At 45.5% G+C, this 22072-nt stretch overlaps 1 protein-coding gene across 3 annotated transcripts in view; it reads left to right on the forward strand.

The window, feature by feature from the left end:
- Fhip1a (FHF complex subunit HOOK interacting protein 1A) overlaps window positions 1–22072 on the forward strand; it is a 209443-nt gene that overhangs the window by 178605 nt on the left and 8766 nt on the right. For all 3 annotated transcript variants that reach the window (XR_005974937.1, XM_041659420.1, XM_041659421.1), the window contains 4 exons: window positions 1071–1238; window positions 5198–5277; window positions 11885–12075; window positions 14578–15783. Coding sequence is in view for 2 of the 3 variants with exons in the window: in XM_041659420.1 (XP_041515354.1) it covers window positions 1071–1238; window positions 5198–5277; window positions 11885–12075; window positions 14578–15783 (1645 nt within the window). In the remaining variant the exon portion in view is untranslated. The remainder of the gene's footprint in view (window positions 1–1070; window positions 1239–5197; window positions 5278–11884; window positions 12076–14577; window positions 15784–22072) is intronic.

Genomic DNA, 22072 nt, shown 5'->3' on the forward strand with positions numbered 1-22072 from the left:
GACCAGGCTGGTCTCGAACTCACAGAGATCCGCCTGCCTCTGCCTCCCGAGTGCTGGGATTAAAGGCGTGCGCCACCATCGCCCGGCTTATAGTAGCTCTTTGTATTAATATGTCTAAGGCTGAGGGGCTGAGGACATGCCTCAGTCAGTGAAGTGCTGCGTGCAAGTGTGAGGACACAGGTTCAGATCCCGGCCATGCATGTAGCAACACTAGGTAGCAGTGTGCTTCTGAAACCCACGGCGAGGGTAGCAGACACGGGCAGATCCCTGAGGGGCCATTGGCCATCCTGGTGGAATGAGTGAGCCCCAGGCTTAGTAAGGTATCCCACAAGGGTTAGCGTGATGAAGGGTTAAGCCTGACACCGACTTCTGGCCTTCACTTTAAGCCTCTGCCACTGCTCTGTGAAAGATGTCACTCAATTCTGATTCACCAAAAGACTGACATTGTTTTCCTGAATAGGAAAAGCACATAGGTAGAGAATCTCAATTTGTGTTATATAAAAAAAGTTGCCATTACTTTATTAGCACTAAGTTTTTGTAGCACTTTATAAATAATGTTTTATGTCTGGTACTCATTTATAAAAATATTGGCTTGCTGCTCTCCAGAAACACATCTGAGTGCGCATCTGCAGTGCTCCATGTCTGCACCTCTCCTTTGCAATTTATGACATTATCATTTAATTTTCTAGAGCTCAATTTGCCGAACATAAAGCCTGTTGTTATGTTTACAGCTCCTTGGACATAGAGGTTCCCAGTAAAGGTTTATTGGGTGATTAATAATGAGACAAATTATACCAAACTTTCTAATTACTCCTTTATTAACCATATAAATACTTTTCACAGTCTTTCTCCCCGTTTTCGAGTACACGTACTAAAACTTTTATAGGGTTTAAATCGCATTTGACTGGAACCATCAGAGCATATGATGCCTTCCTCGGCTTTGCCGTTCTGGCCTGAGCTTCAGGGCAGGTGCTGTGTCCCATGGTCATGTTGTTGGCTTCAGCTAAACTCTCAGGGTTGGGTGAGTCTCCGGCACTCTGTCAGAGTTCTCACTCTGTCGTTGGATCCAGGTGACGGTGGAAGAGGTCATGACCACAACTGCATACCTGGACCTTTTCCTGCGCAGCATCTCTGAGCCAGCGCTCCTGGAGATCTTCCTCCGTTTCATCCTATTGCACCAGCATGAAAACGTCCACATCCTGGACACACTCACCAGCCGAATCAACACCCCTTTTCGGGTAAGGAGAGCTTCCGGGGAAGTATGGCTTTAACTCAGATTCCAAAAGGGAACTGTTCGGGGAAGGAAATTGTGAATATTTCCTCCCTCCCTTCCCACTTTGTCCTGCAGCTGTTATTCTCTGTCTATTTGAGTAGAGATAATTTGATAACGTTTTTCCCTATCAGGTGTCCCTTTGTTAGGGAGGGGGCACTATGTCACCCCCCACCCCCAATTTTCTCAATTTGTCTATGTTGATGCTTTCATCTGTGAAACTGGCAGAATGTACTTCTGAAGGAACAAGATTCTGAGAATGTGAAGACTTAGGTGCAGGGAAAGCCAGGGCCCTGGAGGACCAGGGCCAGAGGTAGCAAATCTCTCTCTGTGGTGTTTTGAAGTGAAAGTCTGGGAAATTGTGGAGTTAGGTTTTCATTCTAACATTTAGAGCCCACTCAGCTTCAAAGATCCAACACTAAGAGTAGCACTCTCCCCCCCCCCCCCCCCGCAGCCCTTCTTCAAAGACTGTCTTGTTTTAATTGCCACCATTGTTTTAAAAGTAAAAGATAAAAATCTAATAACAATCTATCTTTGAGTTTATAGTGTATGTGTGTTACATGTTTAAAAATAATATCAGAGAGAGGGAGAAGGGAAAATAGAACCCCATAGGATACTATTCCTGTAGTTTGTTTGAATTAACTTAGTTTGAGTCTGGAATGGAATCTGATAATTTTACTGGAAAAACAATAGCCAGGAGGCAGGCACTGTAGTACAGGTCTGTAATGTAGTACTTCAGAGACTGAGCCAGACAGTTTGCAAACCTGGGGGCTAGCTTGGGCTACATAGCGGGGCCTTATCCCAATTGAATAAAAAAAAAACTGTGAAAAAAATTAAGGAAATTAAAGTATTGAACTAGAAAAAAAATCTCATTCAATGAGTCACCTGATAGCACCAGGTTCCACATTCAGCCTTCTCTCAGGCAGACCACAAGCCAAACCAAACAACGCTTAGTGAATTTAAAAGGATTGAAACCATGCGATGTGTATTGTCTGATTACAGCAAGTTTAAATTAAAAACATCGACAGAAACTTGAGAAATCCACAAATAGGTAGATGTATTATACATAGTTCAAACAACATACTCATAAATATCTGGAAGATCAAGAGATTACAAGCGAAAGGATACTTTGTTTTGAGATGCTACACTATGGCTGAACCTTGGAGATATTACAGTAAGGAGCAAAAAGATATTACAGCCAGTAACAAAAACATAAACTCCTTGATTGTATTTTTGGTAGATAGATAGAAACAGTCAAGCTTATAAAAACAGAGAGGAGAATGATAGTTCTCAGACACAGCGAACCAGGAATAGTGGGACTTCCTGAAGCTGAGCTAGGTTATCTGTGAACTCTGAACTAAAATGTAACAGTGTTACATAGTGAAACTGTTATGTAACAGTGAAAATGTTCCTTGAAGAAAAGGAGTAAGGTAAGAGTGTGCCTGCTAAATATTTAAGAAGAATGCCTCCATTTATATAATTAAGCAAATAATGACCCAGATAATTATAAAGCTGCTTGCTTTTTAGATAGCACGATCTTATATGCAAATCAAACAAACAAACAAAAAAACCATCAACAAAAAAAATCTAAGGGATATGCTGAAAAGAACTATTAGAACCCATAACGAGGTTGGCAAGGCTGCAAAAATATAATTTCATGTAAAAAATCTGCTTTATTTTTATACAATAGCAAGTGTTTTAATACCTCATTTCCTGTTGCTGTGATGAAATTTTCTGACAAAGACAGCTAATTACAGGAGGCAAGGGTTGCTGTAGCTTACATATTAGACTAGAGTCCTTCCTGGTAGGGATCTCAGGCAGCAGCAACTGAAGCAGCTAGTCACATCATAGTCAGGGACACAGAGGGATGGCTGGCTGGACGTTGGGGCCCACTATTAAAATGGGTGTTCCAACATCAGCCAAGGTTGTTAAGATAACCCCCACAGGAATGCCCAGAGGTCTACCTCCCAGGTGATTTTAGATTCTGTCACATTGGCAATCAACATTAACCTTCTCAGTGTGCAATCTAAAAATCAAATTAAGATATCAGTCACATTTGCAATAGTATCAGAAATAACACACATACACATATGTATGGAAGACATTTATACACTCATAGACTGGAAGACTTATTCCTACCTCACGTGATAAACATTAACCCAAAATGAATCAAAGACTTGAAGTTGAGAGAAAATCGTTGTAGTCTTGGCAATGGTTTCTAAGACATGCTGCAAAAAACATGAGCAACCAAAGAAACATTAGACAAACTGGGCACATTCAAGATGGAGATCTTTAGTGTTCTGAGGATCTAAGAACTGAAAACCAAGTACACTGGGTAGTGTAAGCCTGTGTCCTAGCATTGTAGAAACTGAAGGAGGCGTCTCACAAGTTTGAATCTAGCCTGGGTTACATAGCAAGACCCTATTTCAAAGATGCATCTAAATTCATCGGTGGGTAGAGGCTCTCTGGGCAAAGCTGGTGACCTGTGTTCAATCCACAGAATACACATAAAGAGACTCTACCAAGCTGTCCGGTGACCTCCACATGTGCACAGTGGTATATGTGCACACACACATCATGCACACGTACATGATAATAATAGTTTCAAAGAACAAAGAAGTAGCACAATTTTTTGGTTATTTATTTTTTATTTATTTTTTTGAGACAGATTTCTCTGTGTAGTCCCGGTTGTCCCAAAACTCACTCTGTAGACCAGGCTGGCCTCGAACTCAGAGATCCTTCTGCCTCTGTCTCGTGAGTGCTGGGACTAAAGGTGTATGACACAAAAATTGAAAGGACAATCCACAGAATGGTTGGAGACGTGTCGATCATATAAAATACTTGTGCATAGAATAAAGGACTCCTGCAACTCAGTTATTGAAAGTAACATGCTCTGCCAAGTGCCTTGACAGAGAGTGACAGGGGCTACTATGGCAATAGATAAGCAGGATACCTATTTGAGAAAAGGAAGAGTCGGGTGCTGTATTGTGAGGGAGAACAGAAAGGTTTCCCAGGGAGAGGTGATGCCAGGCTAAATCTCAGAGGAGGCAGGCAAAGGCGTTCTAGTTAAGGGTGTAGCACGTGCCTTGACTTGGAAGGGAACAGACTGTGTTGCTTCTGACTAACTACAGGTCTTTCACCATCCTAAACAAAGGGGGTGTTTGCAGCCAGTCACATACAGCTATTTCTTTACACATCTTTTGTTGGCTTTAAGTTCACTCTGTCTAGAAGACAAACTAGCATTTACTTTCCTCTACAAAGAATAGGAGTCTCAATTACTTAAATGGCCTTGGAGATTGATAACAGCTTGGGACACAGAAGCTGCAGTGATTTTTATAATTGAGTGTCTCCCCTATTTGGTAGTTCATCATTCCTTTTAGAAATTAGAGGTTGAAAGAATTCATGTGTTTGTAAAAAAAATTAATTATTTTTTTGGGTGAACTCCTTAAAGAAATAAATTTTCACACTCGGAGCACTATAGAAAATAGAACCAAAGAGAAAAATTTGCTTCAACACCAAGAAAGATACGGAGTCCTAAACTCCAAACTCTGAAGAGAGCTGGTCAGGTGTTAGGCCCTTTCCTACGAGCCTTCTTTTGTAAATAACCAGTGTTATATTTGAAGACAACTTAGAAAGACAAATTGTCTGAAGGGGAATTAGGGAAGATGGTGTGTATCAGATGTCAGGAGTTGAAGGGGCGCATTTGTAGTATCTGGATCTGTGATTCACAATATGAACACCGGTTTCTAACCCGCGCCTCCCTGGGGGAGTTGATATTCTCAATGCATCTTTCCTGGTGGTGAAGTGCAGTTTATGGGAACTGTTGGGGTAGAGAGGCCATTTTGTCCTGAGGTTCTGATGTGTCACCTGTCGGGGGCGGAGTCATCAGTCTGACATCTGAGACTCACTGTGTCCATTGCTCCCCAGCTTTGTGTGGTGTCCCTGGCCTTGTTCCGAACTCTCATTGGTTTGCACTGTGAAGATGTGATGTTGCAGCTGGTTTTAAGGTGAGTGTCCATCGATTGTTCTCGCTAAAGACATTCCCTCTGTAGTGTTACTGTTTTGTTTCTCTTTGATAATGTAAATGAAGTAAGGACCATGCCTCTAAAGAAGAAAATTATTAAGAAAGCCAATTTAATTTTTTTGGTGTTATCACCCAGAGTTAATTTTGTTTTATTATGAAAATTTTTTAGTAGGGGCATTTGTATTGTGTTATGAATGTGTTCCTGGAAACAATAATAAGAATGTTGGAAAATTTTGCTAGTATTAAAACTCTTTGGGGTCACGGTTGGACTTTGTTCTCCTGGGCTACTCTTTGTTGTTTGCGCTCTTAAGGGACCCTTGTTATTAAAAAACAACTTTCTTTCAAATATACAACACTTGGATATAGTTTTCAGCCTTTTCTTTAGTAACATACAATGTGACTGTCCAGTCTGTGAGCATGGAACAGATAGTCAGGGCTCAGGACTCAATGGCAAAGTCACACCCCAGTACCGTGGGGGAGGATGGGCATCGCAGTGCTGCTCAGATGCTCTGAGTGTGGTGATTAGCTTCAGCAGCCCGAAGCCCTGCCTTATCCCCTCTCCATCTGCCCTTGGGACCCTGCTTCCATGCAGGAAAGTGACTGTGTTCCTTGGTAACATATGGCTTGGTCCTGAATCCTCAATGCAGTATTCCAGAAGCACCAGGCTAGTCACTGGTCATTGTTTTTTTCTCCTTTTTTCTGAACCCAAACCCTAAATCCTGTAATTACTCCTCCAGTGAGACCCACCCTAACACGAGCTGCAGGGTGTGTAAAGGGGGCCACAGAACAGAGATCCCTGCAGGGATGGGTAAGGCAGGGATAGGCCAAAACTGCAAAGAAATCAACTTCCGGTAGAGCTGTATTTGTTCTACCATCTTTTCTTAAGTGGGCTGGAAGGAGAGAGGGAGGGAGGGAGGGAGGGAGGGAGGGAGGGAGGGAGAAGAGGGCTGTGGAGGGGCCCGGTGTACCACCCGAGTTGGACCGTCACTGGCTGGAGAGATGGTTGTTGTGAGTATAGCATCCTACAAAAGGGGAATTAAAACTGAGTCTTGAAAAACTAGGTGGCACCCTCTGGAGGGCCTGACAGATTGTTGCTTTATGGGAGACTATCATTTATAAGATTTTAAAGTAAAACAGTGTTTTTGAACTTTTAGGGTTTAAATCAGGTCATCAGTAACTAATCTTAAGGCATTAGCAGAGAACAAATCCAATCATAAGGACACAGCTGGTAGTCTGTTTTAAAAGGATTACTTCAGCTCCCAGCAAGTCTCTACCATCAGACAGAATGCATTAGCAGGGCCTGAATGAAATCCAGCAGAACAACTTGGCAAAGCATTTTTTTTTCTTTATTGCTCAGAACTCAAGGTGGGCAAAGCCTTGATTGCATTTGAATGTTAAATTCCTAAATGCTGCTTCGTTGATGGCAGGGAAAACAGCTGTGTTTGCCATGTCCCTGAAATGGCAGTGTCCCTGGCCAGGTCTGGGTTCCATCGCTTCCCCTCTGTGGGTCACCAAGGTCTGCCCAGGCTGGAGTGACAGGTTGGCTTGCTGGTGACCTTTACAAGAGGAGCCCTGACCACATCTGCTTACAGTATTCAAATCTGTACTCAGCAATGGTGTTACACATGGTTGTATCTGAGAGCCGGACCTGGACCTTATGACGAGAGGAATGAGCTTGTGTTTGAATGTACACATGTCCAAGTCAGGTCTAGTCATTTCTGTGACGTCCCAGAAGGTGCCTGCAGGACATGATGCTGTTACTAGTTCTGAATGGAAGAAGGGAGAGATGCCAGGCTTGAGGTTAGAGACAACTTGACCACCTGGCCTTAGGTTCTCTGGCTGGCTATTTTTTCCATGGGGATGGTGGTGCTAACGCAGTAATACAATTGCTCTTTTCTAAGCACCTCCTCCATTCCCAGCTCGACTTCCTGGAATAACAGAGGACCTGAGGGGCCTGTGCAGGAGACCCCTGGCTCCCCCACTCCCCCTGAGCCTGCAGGTTTACTTGCCCCAATTCTGGAACATGATGCCTCCTAGGATTTTTGACAGGACACATTGTGGAGACACCCATGAAAGCATTTCGAAAGAATGCAGGGTCTTGTCTACACCTAACAGAGGGTGACTTTCTAGAAAATATATGTTAAACTCATAAAAATAATGTCTTTCTGATTTAGAATCTGTCCCTGAAGCAAGGAAACAAAAACCTTATTTGTCTAGTCATTTAAACTTTGAGAGGATGTAAAAATAGATTGTAATCTCCACTTTCACTTTTGCCTGCTGTGCAGTTGTTTGTGCATGATAAGCTGGGAGGCCTGAGAGTCCATGCGGCCGCGCAGGCTGTGAGGACCTCCTGAAGACATTGTTATATGGAAATAAATCGGCGTATCTCTATCTGTTGTAACTGGAGTGCTCTTAAATATTGATTCTTCAAAGCAGTATTCTGTTCTTAACCATTTCTCCTTTGGCAAAGTGTCAGAAGGGTAAATTGAGATGAGAGATTCCCAGAGAGAGGATAGTTCAGTGAGCAGAAAACCCAGGACAAATTGTCCACTTCCTGTGTGTGCAACTGTGGAGTCCAAGGGCAGACAGGAAGTACTAACAGGTAGTGGCTCAACAGAACCCTGTGCTCCGGGAACTTCCCAGTTCTGTGAAAATCAACGCTTATACCTTGGTTTGAACATTTCTGAATGTTCCTATTAGGGTATTTTTGTTTTGTTTTTAGTCAGGTTTGTGAACCCCATTGCCTGGTGTGTCCAAATAAGAGCAGTTTTAGTTGAAGATAGTCTGTGCACATTTCAGGAACACTTCGATCTTGCAGAGGAGTTGGGGGTCAGTGCAGAGCTGGGTAGCCAGAGCAGGGAGAGGTGGGGAGGAAAAACATGGCCAGACTTTGGTGAGCAGTTAGGCTCTTTTGAGGCTCACTGATCACCATTGTAATTCATTGTCTATGGGAACCTGCTGCAGCTCATCGTCTTGGCTTCTCATAGGCAGCAGAGCAGTGTGTGTCTTCGTCACCACTGCTTAGTCACTGACTGCTTTGGCTAGTGGTTTACGTCTTAAATATGTGTCCATTGAGAATATCGTATGTGTACATAATGTATTTTGATCCTATCTCCCCCTGACGCCTCCTTCCACTCCACTTACCTTTAATTCAAAGGTAAGAAGACTCCCGTGTCTTCCAGACTTTAGGTCACTGTTTTTGGTGAAAGGTTGTAGAGGGTTGAGGAAGTAATGAAAACGTGTGTGTAAATGTAATATAGACAGCATTTTCCATTCCTGGTATATTGGGAAATGACATAATCTGAACATTTAAAGACAGGATTTCTTAACCTGTGAGCTGCGTGTAGTGGTGTAGACCTGCCTGCAATCCCAGGACTCAGGAAGCTGGGGGGAAGATGAATTTGAGGCCATCCTGAGAAACATAGCATTTCAGTTAGTCAATTAACACACACACACACACACACACACACACACACACAAATCTGTAATTATCACTTTCTGAATTTAAATAAAATCTCCAAACAAAATTACATACCATATAGTCAAAAGATGGTTTAATAAAAAATTCCTATACTGAATGCTTACTTGATTTTTCTGTTAGCAACAACCACATGATCTTGCTACTTATCATTTGAGAAGCTTTTAGCATATATTCTGATCCCAATCATTGTCTCAAAAAGATGGAAGGTCCCCAGTCGTCCCATCCTTGATTGCCCTGAGGAGCTGGGGCAGCTGTATTACCTGTGTCTCCTTACCCTCAATTTAAAAATTTGTCAGAACAACAGTGCTGGGAACCCTTGAAGGGTTGTTCATTGGGGTGTCTGTCCCTGTTTCTACTCCTCTGCTTTACCCAATGGGGACCTCCCTCCACTGGATTCATTCAAGAGGACATTCTCAGCTTCTGCTGAGAACAGGTCTTTTTTAAAGTTGTACATTGTCAACTCTTCTAAAAGAATTTCGAGGTATTCGCTGGGTGGTATTTGATAAATAGCCGTGTTAGCTTTGATCCACTGTTCCATTTTTTAAAAAAATACTTCAAACAAAGAGCAGAAGCATGTTTATTAGTTTAAGTCATGAAATATGACTGGTCTGAGCTGCAAACAGGCATTGAGTTCGTGCAGTCTGTGAAAACACTGTTGATTCTATGAATAATTAATGAACCAAGTGCACATACAGTAAGTCCCCTGTAAGCTGCATTGCTGTAGACCTTTCCGACCTGGAGAAGAAGAGTTCACATCAGCGCTGTGGGATACTTTTTCCTGCCCCCATCCATCCTTGCACTTCATATCAGGCCTTGGCCCTCTGGGAAACAGCAACCATTACCTCGTCAAGCGAGAGCTCTTATGAGCATTCACGGACATGTCTTTCTCCCGCCGTTATCACGTGGTGTCTGCTATGGTAGCTTCCCCTGCTCTAACCCTTTTTCTGGGTGCTCCCTTAGTTCCCTTATATCCCAGCCCCTGGCTGTCTGTGCCTACCTTCCCCTGCTCTCCTCCTCACCCAGCTGCCCCCAGTCGTCCCATCCTCAATTGCCCTGAGGAGCTGGGGCAGCCGGATTACCTGTGATGCTCTCTGAGTTCCAGCTGGGCTATGTTCAGACAGAGGGGAGAAATCTCTCTCGTCACCCCCATTACTAAGACATATCAGTTCACAGAGCCCCTTTGAGAAAGGATGTTTGTATTTTCCACCTGCACCACCCATCCTTCCTCCTGTAAGGTCTCCAAGGAGTATGAACGAATCCATCTTCTTTCCGGTACTTCCTTCCCACCCTGCTCCTCTTTCTCCTTGTTGCTTTTAAGAAACGGCTTAGGAAAGGCAGATGCTGCCACACCAGAGGTCTGGCTCTTAGAAACAGCAGTGTGTGTTCCCATGAGGGTGGAGGGAGCGAGGAAAGAGATGAGACTCTCTTACCGAGCTACACTAGGAATTTAAAGTACTCAAGAAATGGTTTGATTCGGGGAGAACGGCAAGTGTGTGTTTCAGACTCGGAGAGTGCTCTTGAAGTGACCACTTAAAGTGGATCGAGGGGATTGAATGTTTCTCTTCTCGACTCGGGCTCCGTGCAGCAGATGGGCCATTAGAACAAACAGGGTTCTCCATTGGGATCAGCAGGAGATGTGGGAGCCAGTCCATGATTATAGGTCCCTCGCTACACCCTGTGGGTTGTGCGTCTCATCTTTTCTGCGGGACCCTTAGTCACAGCTTGTTTTCCTCTGTCCTGCCTCTTTCTCAGGAGCGAAGTGGGAAGTCGAAAACCTTCTGGTTTACTGAAAGGTTGTGTCTGCTCAGATGGGGGCTTATGTCGGGGAATATTATTTTTAAGTGTGTTGCTTTTGTTTATGCTGTGTTTGTTTGACTCTGTGAAGCTGTGACTCTTTGCCTGTCTAAAACACCTAGTGGTCAAATAAAGAGCTGAATGGCCGATAGCGAGGCAGGAGCAAGGAGGGGTGGGGCTGCCAGACAGAGGATAAACAGAAGGAGAAACAAGGAAAAGAAGACCAACGAGAGAACAGGGAAGGAGGATATCAGAGACCAGCCACCCAGCCACTCAGCCAGCCACAGAGTAAGATGTACAGAAGTAAAGAAAGGAAAGAGTTGGGATAATTAGTTAAGAAAAGCTGGCAAGAAACAAGCCAAACTGAGGCCAGGTGTTTGTAACTAAGAACGCGCCTCCGCGTGTCATTTATTTTGGAGCTGAGTGGTGGGCCACCCAAAAGCCAAGAGTAAAACATCGTACAACAGACTCAGGCTACTGTAAAATTGTCTCTGTCTTCAGGTCCTTCAACCCACTTGGTCCATCCTTGCTGAAATGACTGGTGTGGCGTTTCCCCATTAGAACGGGCAGCCACTGAAGCCACCCCTTCTGTCCACAGAGCTTAGTCACATGGCAGGTGCATCTGACAGATGATCGGATCTTCTCCGAGCTCATGTGCATACTAAGATGCTTTCAGCCGCCAACCAACCTTTGCACGGGGAACCAGGGCTCCCCAATGAGCTCTGAGCACCACTCCCCTCCTGTCAGGGAGAGGGAGCAGAACCTGTGGTGGGGTTTGCCGCCTTCCCTTGGTGCCTGCTATGAGTCAGAGTTTTAAGAATCAAAAGACAAACTGTTGAAGCAGTCCTTGCTCTGGTAGCACACATTTGAGGAGGTAGATTAGAGATATTTGTGATGCAAAACTAATAATGCTCCCATGTTCACACGATGGAGGGAGAGAAGGGCTCTCCCTTGGAGTAAGGAACCGGGAAGCCTCCCCAGAGAATATGGTGCTTCCCTGACAAGGAGCTGTCGCAGAGAAGAGGGAAAGAGGGAAGCCTCATTCCAGATGGAGGTAGCCGTGGGTTTAAAGGCATAGGGATAAAGAGGGAGATGAGTTGGTATTGGAGAGTTCTGTCAGACAGCCTTGTCAGAAGGAAGAACCCCTTGGCAGGCTTTTGAGTGAATGACCAGTGTCTATTATGCCCGGCGGCCTGAGGGTGGGAGAGGAATCTGCCCTGCTCATGACTAGTTCCAACTGTGTTTCATGGTGTCATTTGTGTCATGGTTTTATGGCATTGCAGAGACACTGAATGCCGGATCTTTGTCATTTCAGGTATCTGATCCCGTGCAATCACATGATGCTGAGCCAAAGGTGGGCTGTGAAGGAAAGAGACTGTTACTCCATGTCCGCGGCCAAGCTGCTTGCCTTGACCCCTGTCTGCTGTGCCAGCGGCATCACCCTGACACTTGGGAACCAAGAAAGGGATTATATTCTCTGGTCAAAGTGCATGCATGACGGCGCAGGTGGGAACGTGTTGGGAATGATCTTTAAACGTGATGCCACATGCCTCTCTCTTGGCATGATGGTATGATGTGTCTCTTTGGGTAGGCCAAGTAATTGGAGAGTCAAGGAGTAGCTGGAGTCTTTTCCTGCTTCATACGGAGTAATGGATTCTGTGTTAGTGTTCACCAGAGCTCCTGCCTTCACCTCGTCATTTTCACAGGTTTTTATTTCACACGTTCCTTTTAGCGGTACCTTGAGTACAAATGTGAAAATATGTCTTAGCGTGTCTTCTGAAGCAAAATGAGTTACAGGGGTTGAGTCTATAATCAAGACACACCTGCCTTTTAATTTCCAAAATTCAAAATTCAGATTAAGGATGACTTTCCAAAAAGTCATTTTCTCTGGCAGCCACGTTTAAGGATGCAAAGGAAGTAGGGCTGTCGTTTGCGGTGAAGAAACAGACTCAGGGAGAGAGGGACTGACTTGTCCCGGCTTATGTAACAGGCAACTTCTCTGATGCCCGTGCTCCATGTCTGCTCCATACCCTGCTTCTGAAGTTACCACAGACACATGTCCTAGTGGGGAGGTTACATACCACCTGGGAGAGTTCCTGCGCAGAGGTAACAGCTATGATTCTGAGCTTGGCTTTCCCACCTTTTAGGGAAAATTTCGCAGTCATCCCAAACCTCCCCACAAAGACTGCTGCTCCCAGGGTAGGCGAGTTCAGGCACACAGAGTTCGTAGGAAGCTTGCCTGGCACATAGCCACTGCTCAGGGAATATTTCTAGGAGTATCTTGATGTCTTTTTATTTAAAGCCTATCAGGGAAGCAACACTAACCTTCTGGCAGTAGAACGGTGGGCAGAGAGGTGCCTGTCTGTTTCACGGCACTGCGTACACACTCCTAAAGACTCAAGCCTGATCCAGTCTGGTAGAGATTCCATTACGAGGGCACAGGGCTCACAAAGATGTGGCACCAGGATGTGGAGAGGGTCCGTGGCTCTGCCACAGCAAGTGGAGAACACTAATCCATCATATACGATCATTGGCGTCCATGCCAGTGAAAGCACTTACAGTATCTAGATGTTTAAGGCATGGTGCACGGCATATTTCCCTCCATGTCAGAGTCTTTTCTAGACATTCTGTTTGTGGGGAAGTCACAAATGTAAATGCAGGTGTTTTCACAACTATTTCAGGGCTGATGTTGGAACTTGTAGCGTGAAGTCAGCTGCTTTTAAACATACGAGGCCTCAGGTTGAAATGACTGTTGTGATTGGCTGTCAGTTGGCTTCATGAGACCGTCGGGTATGCACCAGCATCCTGATTGTTGCCAATGAGGTGCAGCGGGTTCACTGCCTTTCCTAGAAACCTAGGATTTTCCTCCCAGAAAACCTGGTTCTCAAACTCACAAGCCATCAGCCTTTCACTCTGTTATCAAAATCAGAACACTTTAAAATTATCGTACCCTGTGGCCGGCACCTGTCATCCCCTGGTCCACGAAAGGGGCCCTCATCAGCTCCTGTTTCTCTGATGTCTGACATTGTCACCAGGGAAGTCAGTATTCCCTCCTTTCAAGTTCCTAGTTTTGTCAATACATGAATTTAGAAATGGATCAAAGGGAACTCAAAGACAATTTTATTAGCATTTGAGAGAGAAGCACCAGGACAGGCAAGCTGTGAGTCTTGGCAGATGCTGGGAGGAGGAAGAGAGAGGCCAAACCTTGTGTCCTCCACATTAGGGTTCTGCAGTAGATGAGGACAGGCAGTGGCTGGCACCGGGGTGGCTGGAGGTGGGGTCTCTAGAGGAAGAGAGAGGGAGCCTAGAGAGCCAGGGAAAGTGGGCCTAGGAAGAAGGAATAGTTCTGAGTAATTCAGAAAAGCTGGTAGGCCCATAGCAGAGGCTCTGTAAGAGGCTGCACGAGGGAGGGGCTTTGGGGAGGGGTGAGTGCACTATCTCTTTTAGAGAATAATTATTCTTCCCATCCTCTTAGCACATCTTCAGGTGAATCAGCTTTCCTACAGGACAGACTCTAGCCCAGGTGATTGACAGGCCCGGTGATGGACAGGCCCAGCTAGGTTAACTCTTAAGGGAGGAAACAATAGTATGTAAAGCTCTGATGTCTGGAGCAGATCAGAATTTTATGTCTCCACGGGATCAGAGGCACTTGAATTTTTGGCTAGGAGACCTGAGGAGTGAACAAGCTGGTGCCTACCTCTCTAGTGTTGTCAGGAAACGGGAGATGGGATCCAAGCTCACCATGAGGGAGGGGTCATCCGCATGGGCCTCTCAGGCTGTCTAGTTACCTCACAGAATTAACTAACCATTTTCTGTTGGCTGCAGCCTGCACCTGGCCATTTTGGTTTTATGTCTTCTGGGAGAGTGGAGTGCCTGTCGCTGTCTCTCCCTCTTAATTCAGTTTCTATTATCAGAAATAATTGAACCAGTCAATGCTAGACTTAAATTGGTACCAAGTCCCCAACTCATCCCCATCTCCCTTCCTGATGGCTGTTTGATCCTACACAGGGCCCGAGGAACAGTTGCTGCCAGAAGCACCCTGCCCACCTTCTCCAACCACCCCACTTTCCCCTCCTGCCCCAGCAGCCTGCATTGTGGAGTATGGGAAGACCCTGGACATCAGCTACCTGCAGTACCTGTGGGAGGCCCACACCAACATCCTCCACTGTATGAGGGACTGCAGGGTGTGGTCAGCCCTCTATGATGGAGACTCGCCTGACCCTGAGACATTTCTGCAGAGTCTGCCAGAGGAGAGCCGAGAAGGCTCAGCCCACCCAGAGGCCAGACTCCCTCAGCAGCACACCAGGACAGCAGGGCAGGTGAAGGACAAGAACCAGTCAGAGCTGGAATGGGACGACAGCTATGACACCGGTATCTCATCTGGGGCAGACGTGGGGTCTCCTGGGCCTTATGACGAGGTGGAGACTCCAGCCCCACCAGCACCCATGGAGCCCCCGAAACACATCCAAGAGATGAAGAAGAACGCCATCCTCCTCTTCAAAGGGTCCTACATAGAAGAGTCAGACTTCCAGGATGATGTGATGGTGTATAGGCTGTGCGCAGAGAAGGACTCCGAGGACACCAGCGAGCCACAGGGGGTCATGGCCGACCCACCAGCCGAGGCCCAGCCCAAAGAAGACCAGAGTCCCCCCGTGAGCAATGGACCTCTCTTTAGCCCCGATCCTGAGGCAGAGCCACAACCCAGCCTGGAGAGTTCAGACCTATGTCAGAGCGTGTTTTCCGAAGCCACGCAAGAGCATGACGCTGATGCAGGCTTGGACTCAAACTCAGAATCAATAGTCCCTGCATCTGAGGCAGAAGTCCAGTCAGACCTGCCGGCCGCCAACACAGACAGTGATGCCTTGGACTCAAATTCGGAATCGATAGTCCCCGCATCTGAAGCAGAAGTCCAGTCAGACCTGCCGGCCGCCAACACAGACAGTGATCTCATTGCACAGTACGACAAGATCATCCAAGAACTGGATTCTGGCCCCGAGGGCTTGATGGGCCAGACCATCGCCATGTCTGACCCCCTGATTCTTACAAACCAGGACGAGAGGCGAGAGGAAGGCGGAGAAGAGGAAGAGGACGACTTTGACTCCCTCATGGCAGCAAGTCCTGCTGTGGAGACTGTGCCTTCCCCATTTGGCATCAGAGAGGACACGGCCTTGCCCAGTCGCCATCCCGTGAGGACTCAAAGCGCCCCATTCACAGGTGACAGCCTTAAGTTGCTTTGTGGTTTCAGCTTGTGTTGTGGCAGAAGAAAGTGAGGATGGTGAGGGTAAGGTGTGTCTGTCTGTCTGTCCCGCGGGAGTGAAGTATCTTTGCAGGGAGTGGTGGGGCAGTCTTGTTTGACCATTCCTATTGGGATGGATTTGTTTGTTTAGCACGTCAAGGCTTTAGACTGTGTTCTGTATAAACGTCTCCCGATGTTCATGATAAAGTAATAGGTCTGCCTGGGCCATATAAGAATCTTTATCCAAAGCTGCACTTCCTTGAATCTAATTTGTTTTTTTTTTCCTTAGCACATACTTGTATGTTCATTGTTAAAAACATATATCTTGCTATTAGAGGGCATGCTCCATGATGGTGACATGTTTGTTCTGTGCTCTGTCCCCAGTGGCCAAGAAGTGACATCATACTTGAAACACTTGTGGGATGGCAGTTGTGTGAGAAGAAGGCCATTGCCGTTAGTTGGGCTTTTGCCCTAAAGGAAAGATTTAACACATGAGAATAAGATCCACACATGCATTAACCACTTTCCCAAATTCACGTGTTCCGGGGAGAACACTGCCAGCAAGAGGGAGAGTCTGTGTTAGAGGGAAAGGCTAGGAGAGTGTCTAAGATGAGCTGATCAGCCGAGGAAGCATGATAGAAAACATTATTAACTGTTAAACAGAAATGTCTGAATCTACCCATAGTAGCACAGAGGGAATTCCCAACATAAGGACTCAGTGTTCCCAGGAAGGTTGGAGTGAGTGGGCGGTGTGGGAACCAGCAGTCCTGGAAGAAGCTAGTGACGCCACAGAGGGACAGGCAATGGCCTCAGAGTCACATTCTGGGTGTCCTGACTCTTAATACTTACCACATGCCCCCACAGCCCCTGTGAGGACAGACAGAGGTAGGAAGGGCACTACTGTTATTCTAACTAGCGGCCCTCTCAGAATCTGTTGAGAATTGTCCTTCCTGGGGAGTGGGGAGTAGATTGAGGAGGAAGGAATTGTCCCCACCTTCCAGGATCCCCATAGACAAATACAAAATAGATTGCCTTCCAGCCCAGTCACAGAGATCTGTGACTTCAAGGGGGCTCCCTACTCTTCTCCCCCAATATTTATTCATTTACTTACTGATGCCTGAAGATGTATTTAAATAGAGAGAAAGCTTTTAATTCCAAAATTATCAGGCTTGAGCTTCTAGCTAACATTTCAGTATGAAAAAGTTTTAATTAAAATTCACCCAGTCAGTCAATCATAAGTTAAAAGGATTAGATCATCTTGGGTTTCCCAGTTGATGGGGAGGGGACAGAGTTGGGGGAGCTAAGTCAGGGAAAGGGGCCAAAGTAAGCTGCCTGTCCTCTTGACATACCCAGCAGGAAGAAGCCCAACTGTGCCCTAAAACCTTTGTGTGGGACATCAGGATGAAGTCTGGCTAAAGAAGGCTGCCATTTAGAGTGCTGGAGTGGCCCCATCCCTGGGAGGTCCATAAATCAGGGGAAGGAATACAGCTTAGGGAATGCATAGAAAACAACACCTTATCACCAATACCCTTTGTGTGTGTCTTTACCTGTGTCCTTGGCACACACTGCTCACTATAACGAAGGTCTTGCCTTTTCCCTTCCTCATTTTGTAACTTGTATACAGTGTCAGGAAACATCTTTTTATGTGTGAGTTCTGTTGTTTCTAAACTTCCAAGTGTGGGCTGAGGTGTTAGATCACCTTCCCTTCTCCACAGGGATCAGCAGCAGAAATTAGTTCTGTTGAGGTGAATTTACTTTCTAGAAAAATCATAGTATTCCACTTTTTAAATTTCATTTATTCATTAATACACATTTTATTGATCCTGTAGTATTTGGTGAGCTCTATGCATTGGACCTAAAGAAAAAAATTAAAAGAATACACAATTGTTCATAAAGGCACCAGCAAAGAACTTTGTTTTCGGTGAGGAGTGGGTATCAGTCATCGTGTTCCAGATCAGAAGAAGCCCAGCGGAGGGGGAGGCAGTTGTCACAGAACATGGGTTCTGGGGGTGAGTGGGAGAGGGAAGCAGGGTTGTAAGACTTTTCCTGGGGACACAAGATCAAATATCTGTTTACCCTAGACAGGGCACTAAGGACAGACAAAAGAAACAAATGTATCAAAGTAGAGTATTGAACAATGGGGTTGCTGGGGCTCCTTACATGAGCATGTATGAAGGGTTACTTATAAAAGCAATGGGTGACTGAGGAAGCTGCACCATTGAAAATCCCATCGCAGCATGGGTGGTGACTCATATAAGCCGCATCCCTGGAGGTCCCAGCACAATTTGCAGCAGCTATACCAGAGTCTCCTCTCCCCCAGCACTCAGGCTCATGGGTTTTCTGAGCCCTGTAACTTCTGTTAAAGCTTCTAAGCCTTCGGAGCATCCATCCCAGAAGGAAATGGCTGGCAGTGAGCTGTTAAAGCTTCTAAGCCTTCGGAGCATTCATCCCAGATGGAAATGGCTGGCAGTGAGCTGGTGCTGCAAACAGAGGTGAAGAGTATGGGTCTCATAGGGCAAGGCGGGAGAGGAAGCCCAGGAGCCGCTGGTCCCTGCTGGGAGAGAGATGAAGAAGGGGGGCCTTGTGCTCCTGGCCAAAGCATTAAAGCTGGACTGTGGCCTGACTGGATCCGAAGGAGCCTTAATAGTGGTGTGGAGAGTAGGGTGGGGACGAGTTGTGGCAGGAGGAACATGGGAAATATGTTGTTGATTAGAATTTAGACTGTGTCCTGCTGTTTCTAGAGCCATTTCCACAACCGTATTCATCCTTCTGTGCCACACATCCATCCATGTATATACACATACATGTATGTACATATACATGTATACATATATATGTGTGCAAATACCTGGGAATCAAGATGATATGCTGACTAGCAGCCCTGGAAACAGATGGTACAAATCAACACCCTAACGCCTTTATTTCCGAGTTGTGTATATTTAGCATTCTGTCTTTCTTTAAGTGGGATACATAATTAACATACTTACTTAGGGTGATTTTACCAAGTGAAGCAGGTACAGGAAAAGTACATGGAACTCTGGTGTCTGTATAGGATGTGCTTAATAAATATTTTCAACAATATCACTTTATCATATACATATAACATTTCTGTAATATACTAGAGTCTCTAACAAGGGTTTCTTCTAGTAGGTGACCTGTTTTTCACTTTGCAGCTTTATACTGTTTTAAAGATGTATGTGTGTCATTTTAATCTCTTAAGACAGAAAGATTGTTGCTAGAGTCCAGACAGGATGTGCAAGAACTGTGCCTAAGGCAGAGATATGGAGGTGGAAATGTAAATGCAGACACCATGTGCACATACACGTACACACTACATACACACACCCACCACGCACATATGCACACACATACCACATACATATGTATACACATACCACATACCACATACATATGTATACACATACCACATACACACATGCACACACATGCCACATACATACATACACACATATATATATATATATGCACACACCACATACACACACACACCACACACACCACATACACACACCCACCATGCACATACACACACACATACCACATACATACATACCACATACATATGTATATATACACACACCACATACACACACACCACACACACCACACATACCACATACACACACACACACCACATACATACATACCACATACATATGCACACATACACACACCACATGCACACATACCCATCACACACACACCCATCACACACATGCACATTCAGACGTTTCTCAGGTTGGATTTGTGAACAGAGCTGAGTCACAGAATCAGTGACAAGTTGTGTTCAGAATTGAGAAATGCGAGAACAGACTCGCTATGGGCAAAGGACTGAGCATTTGAAGGGAAAGACATGAATGCTAGAAAGGGCAGTGAGGTCCCAGCCTTTCTGAAAATTTAGCTGTTCTCTGGGTGTTCTGTCCGTCACCTTTGTGGGGCTGTGATAAAATGTCCAAGGTTGCCAACTTTATTTCAGCTCGCTGTTTCAGGGGACTCAGTCCATTCACTCAGCCCCATTGCCTTTGGTCCGATAATAAGACTGTACAGCATGGTATGTTGTATGTGGCCCAGGAGCTTCCCATCTCATGGTATCATGGGACCAGAAAAGAATAAGATCAGGTACCCAGAATCCTCCACAAGGGTGGACCCCTGGTGACCCAATTTCCTTCTACTAGGCTCCACTTCCTAATGTTCCACCCTCTTATAGTCATGAGGGGGACCAAGCCCTCAATAATACATGGGCCTTTGGGGGACATTCATGATCCAAACCAGCAGGTGAGGAGCTCACTGTCCTCCCAGGGATAGAGGGAAAAGTATTTGCTCTCCACTTCCCCTGTTTCCTGTGGCTTCCTGAGAGTACTGCAGTCTTCTCATTTGCAGATGCTTATGGTTCCCCTGGCAACTGCTTTTTGCTAAGCAGCTTTCTTTGATGTGCTAGAAACCAGCTCAGAATAAGGTCAGCATTTGGAGTTTAATGTAGATATTTTATTGCTCATGCCTAAGGACGTACAGTTAGCATCACTGATGGATCTCAGTGGCGGTCTGCTGGCCTTGACTGCATGCACTGTCACTCAGGTGGGACACCAATAGCACAACCTTATTTTCCACCGTGCATGGGATTTGAGCTCTCTCAGTCCCCCTTGTAGTGATGGGTTTGTACATGTCTACCCTCGTCACTGATGGCCAGCAGTATTCATGTCTGTAGGTGGGATGGCTAGATGTAGACAAGAATATTCTGGGGTCAGTGAAAGTAAGACAGCCACATGAGAAACATGTTTTGTTGAAGGTTCAACCTATTTATGTCTTTACTAAACAGATTTCCTTAAGGAACCAGAGATGTCAGCAGCTGGGGATAGAGTTGAGGGTATGACAGACAGACAGACAGACAGACATACAAAACTGGTCCAGAGGAGAAGAGAGGGTAAGGAAAGCAATTCAGAAAGACAGATGGGTGCTGTGGTGACTCAGGAACTCTAGTGACATCTCTGGGGTTCTTAAAGGGACAATCTTTAGTTGCTTTCAAACTGAGATTCCAGTCTGTGGGGTTTCTGGGTACGTTTGGTAGAGCCCTCTCATGTTTGTTTGGCAAGATTCTCCAAGGCTCATCACTCCCCTTAGGGTTCATCACCCACTCAGCACAGAAAGTGGTGAAGAGTTCTGCTAACCCTTCCCAGGGACGGTGTGGCATGTGAAGGGATGGCCCCTCCCAGGGCCTCTTCCAGACCCTGACGCAGGGTCACTGCCTTGTCCCATGGCTCACTGCTGTCAGCGCTGAGCTGTTTGCTCTCACTTCCTAGAGAGCCCGAGTCCTTATATGGGATTTTGCCCCTAGCTGCTGGCAGACTTCTGCATGAAGTGTCTGGAAGTGTGTTTGTGTTAGACGCACTAATGTTGGTGAAGTCTTCATAAGGCATGTTTATCTATCAAGGGTTATGTGTGCATCTTATAAATATGCCTGGGCTTAGTGGCATCATCAACAGCTCCACTGGGGGAAATACAGAAGATCTCTTCGATCTTGCTTAATGGAACACATTTATGGTAAAAATTTAACACATCTTCAAGTAATTTTATTAATTTCAGATTTATTATGTTTTTCTTGCCCTCAGTAAAGCAAAACATAAACCACATTAACTTGCTATCAACGTGAGGCAAAAACAGCTTCCGTTTGCTAATAGATATATTTTATGAACTGCTTTTGTAATCCTACGGCTCTGACTTTGAGCCCTCTGTGTTACACCAGGGCCACATTTCCTGAGACAGATCCCTTCTCTCTCTCTGGTCTGAAATAGGAAATGCAGATACTGGGTTGTCAGAATAGTCAGGCCTCCACCCAGGGCCTCTGCGCTCACTACCGTCTCCCCTTCCCACTCTTCCGTGCTCTGACACCGAAGCACAGTCTCTCTCAGGTGTGTGGATAGGATAGACAGTCCTAGGTCACACCTTGATATTTGGTAAACACTGTTTGGTACTCTCCACTAACACGGAGACTTGTGGCTACAACACTTTCAGTGGCCTCTTACATCTGCATGCAGTCCATAGCACCCAGAGATAGTGAATTTCACATTTTGAACATTAACGGAACAAAAAGTCAGTGTAGAAAGGCATTTTTAATCTTTAAATATTATTTGTTGTCTGAGCATTTTAAAGTTTTTTTTTTTTTTGTTTTTTTTGTTTTTCGAGACAGGGTTTCTCTGTGGTTTTGGAGCCTGTCCTGGAACTAGCTCTTGTAAAGTTTTTTTTTTTCTT

This window comes from Microtus oregoni, unplaced genomic scaffold (genome assembly GCF_018167655.1).
Source record: "Microtus oregoni isolate MIOR12 unplaced genomic scaffold, Mior012 000010F_ref0000083, whole genome shotgun sequence".
Classification (NCBI taxonomy): domain Eukaryota; kingdom Metazoa; phylum Chordata; class Mammalia; order Rodentia; family Cricetidae; genus Microtus; species Microtus oregoni.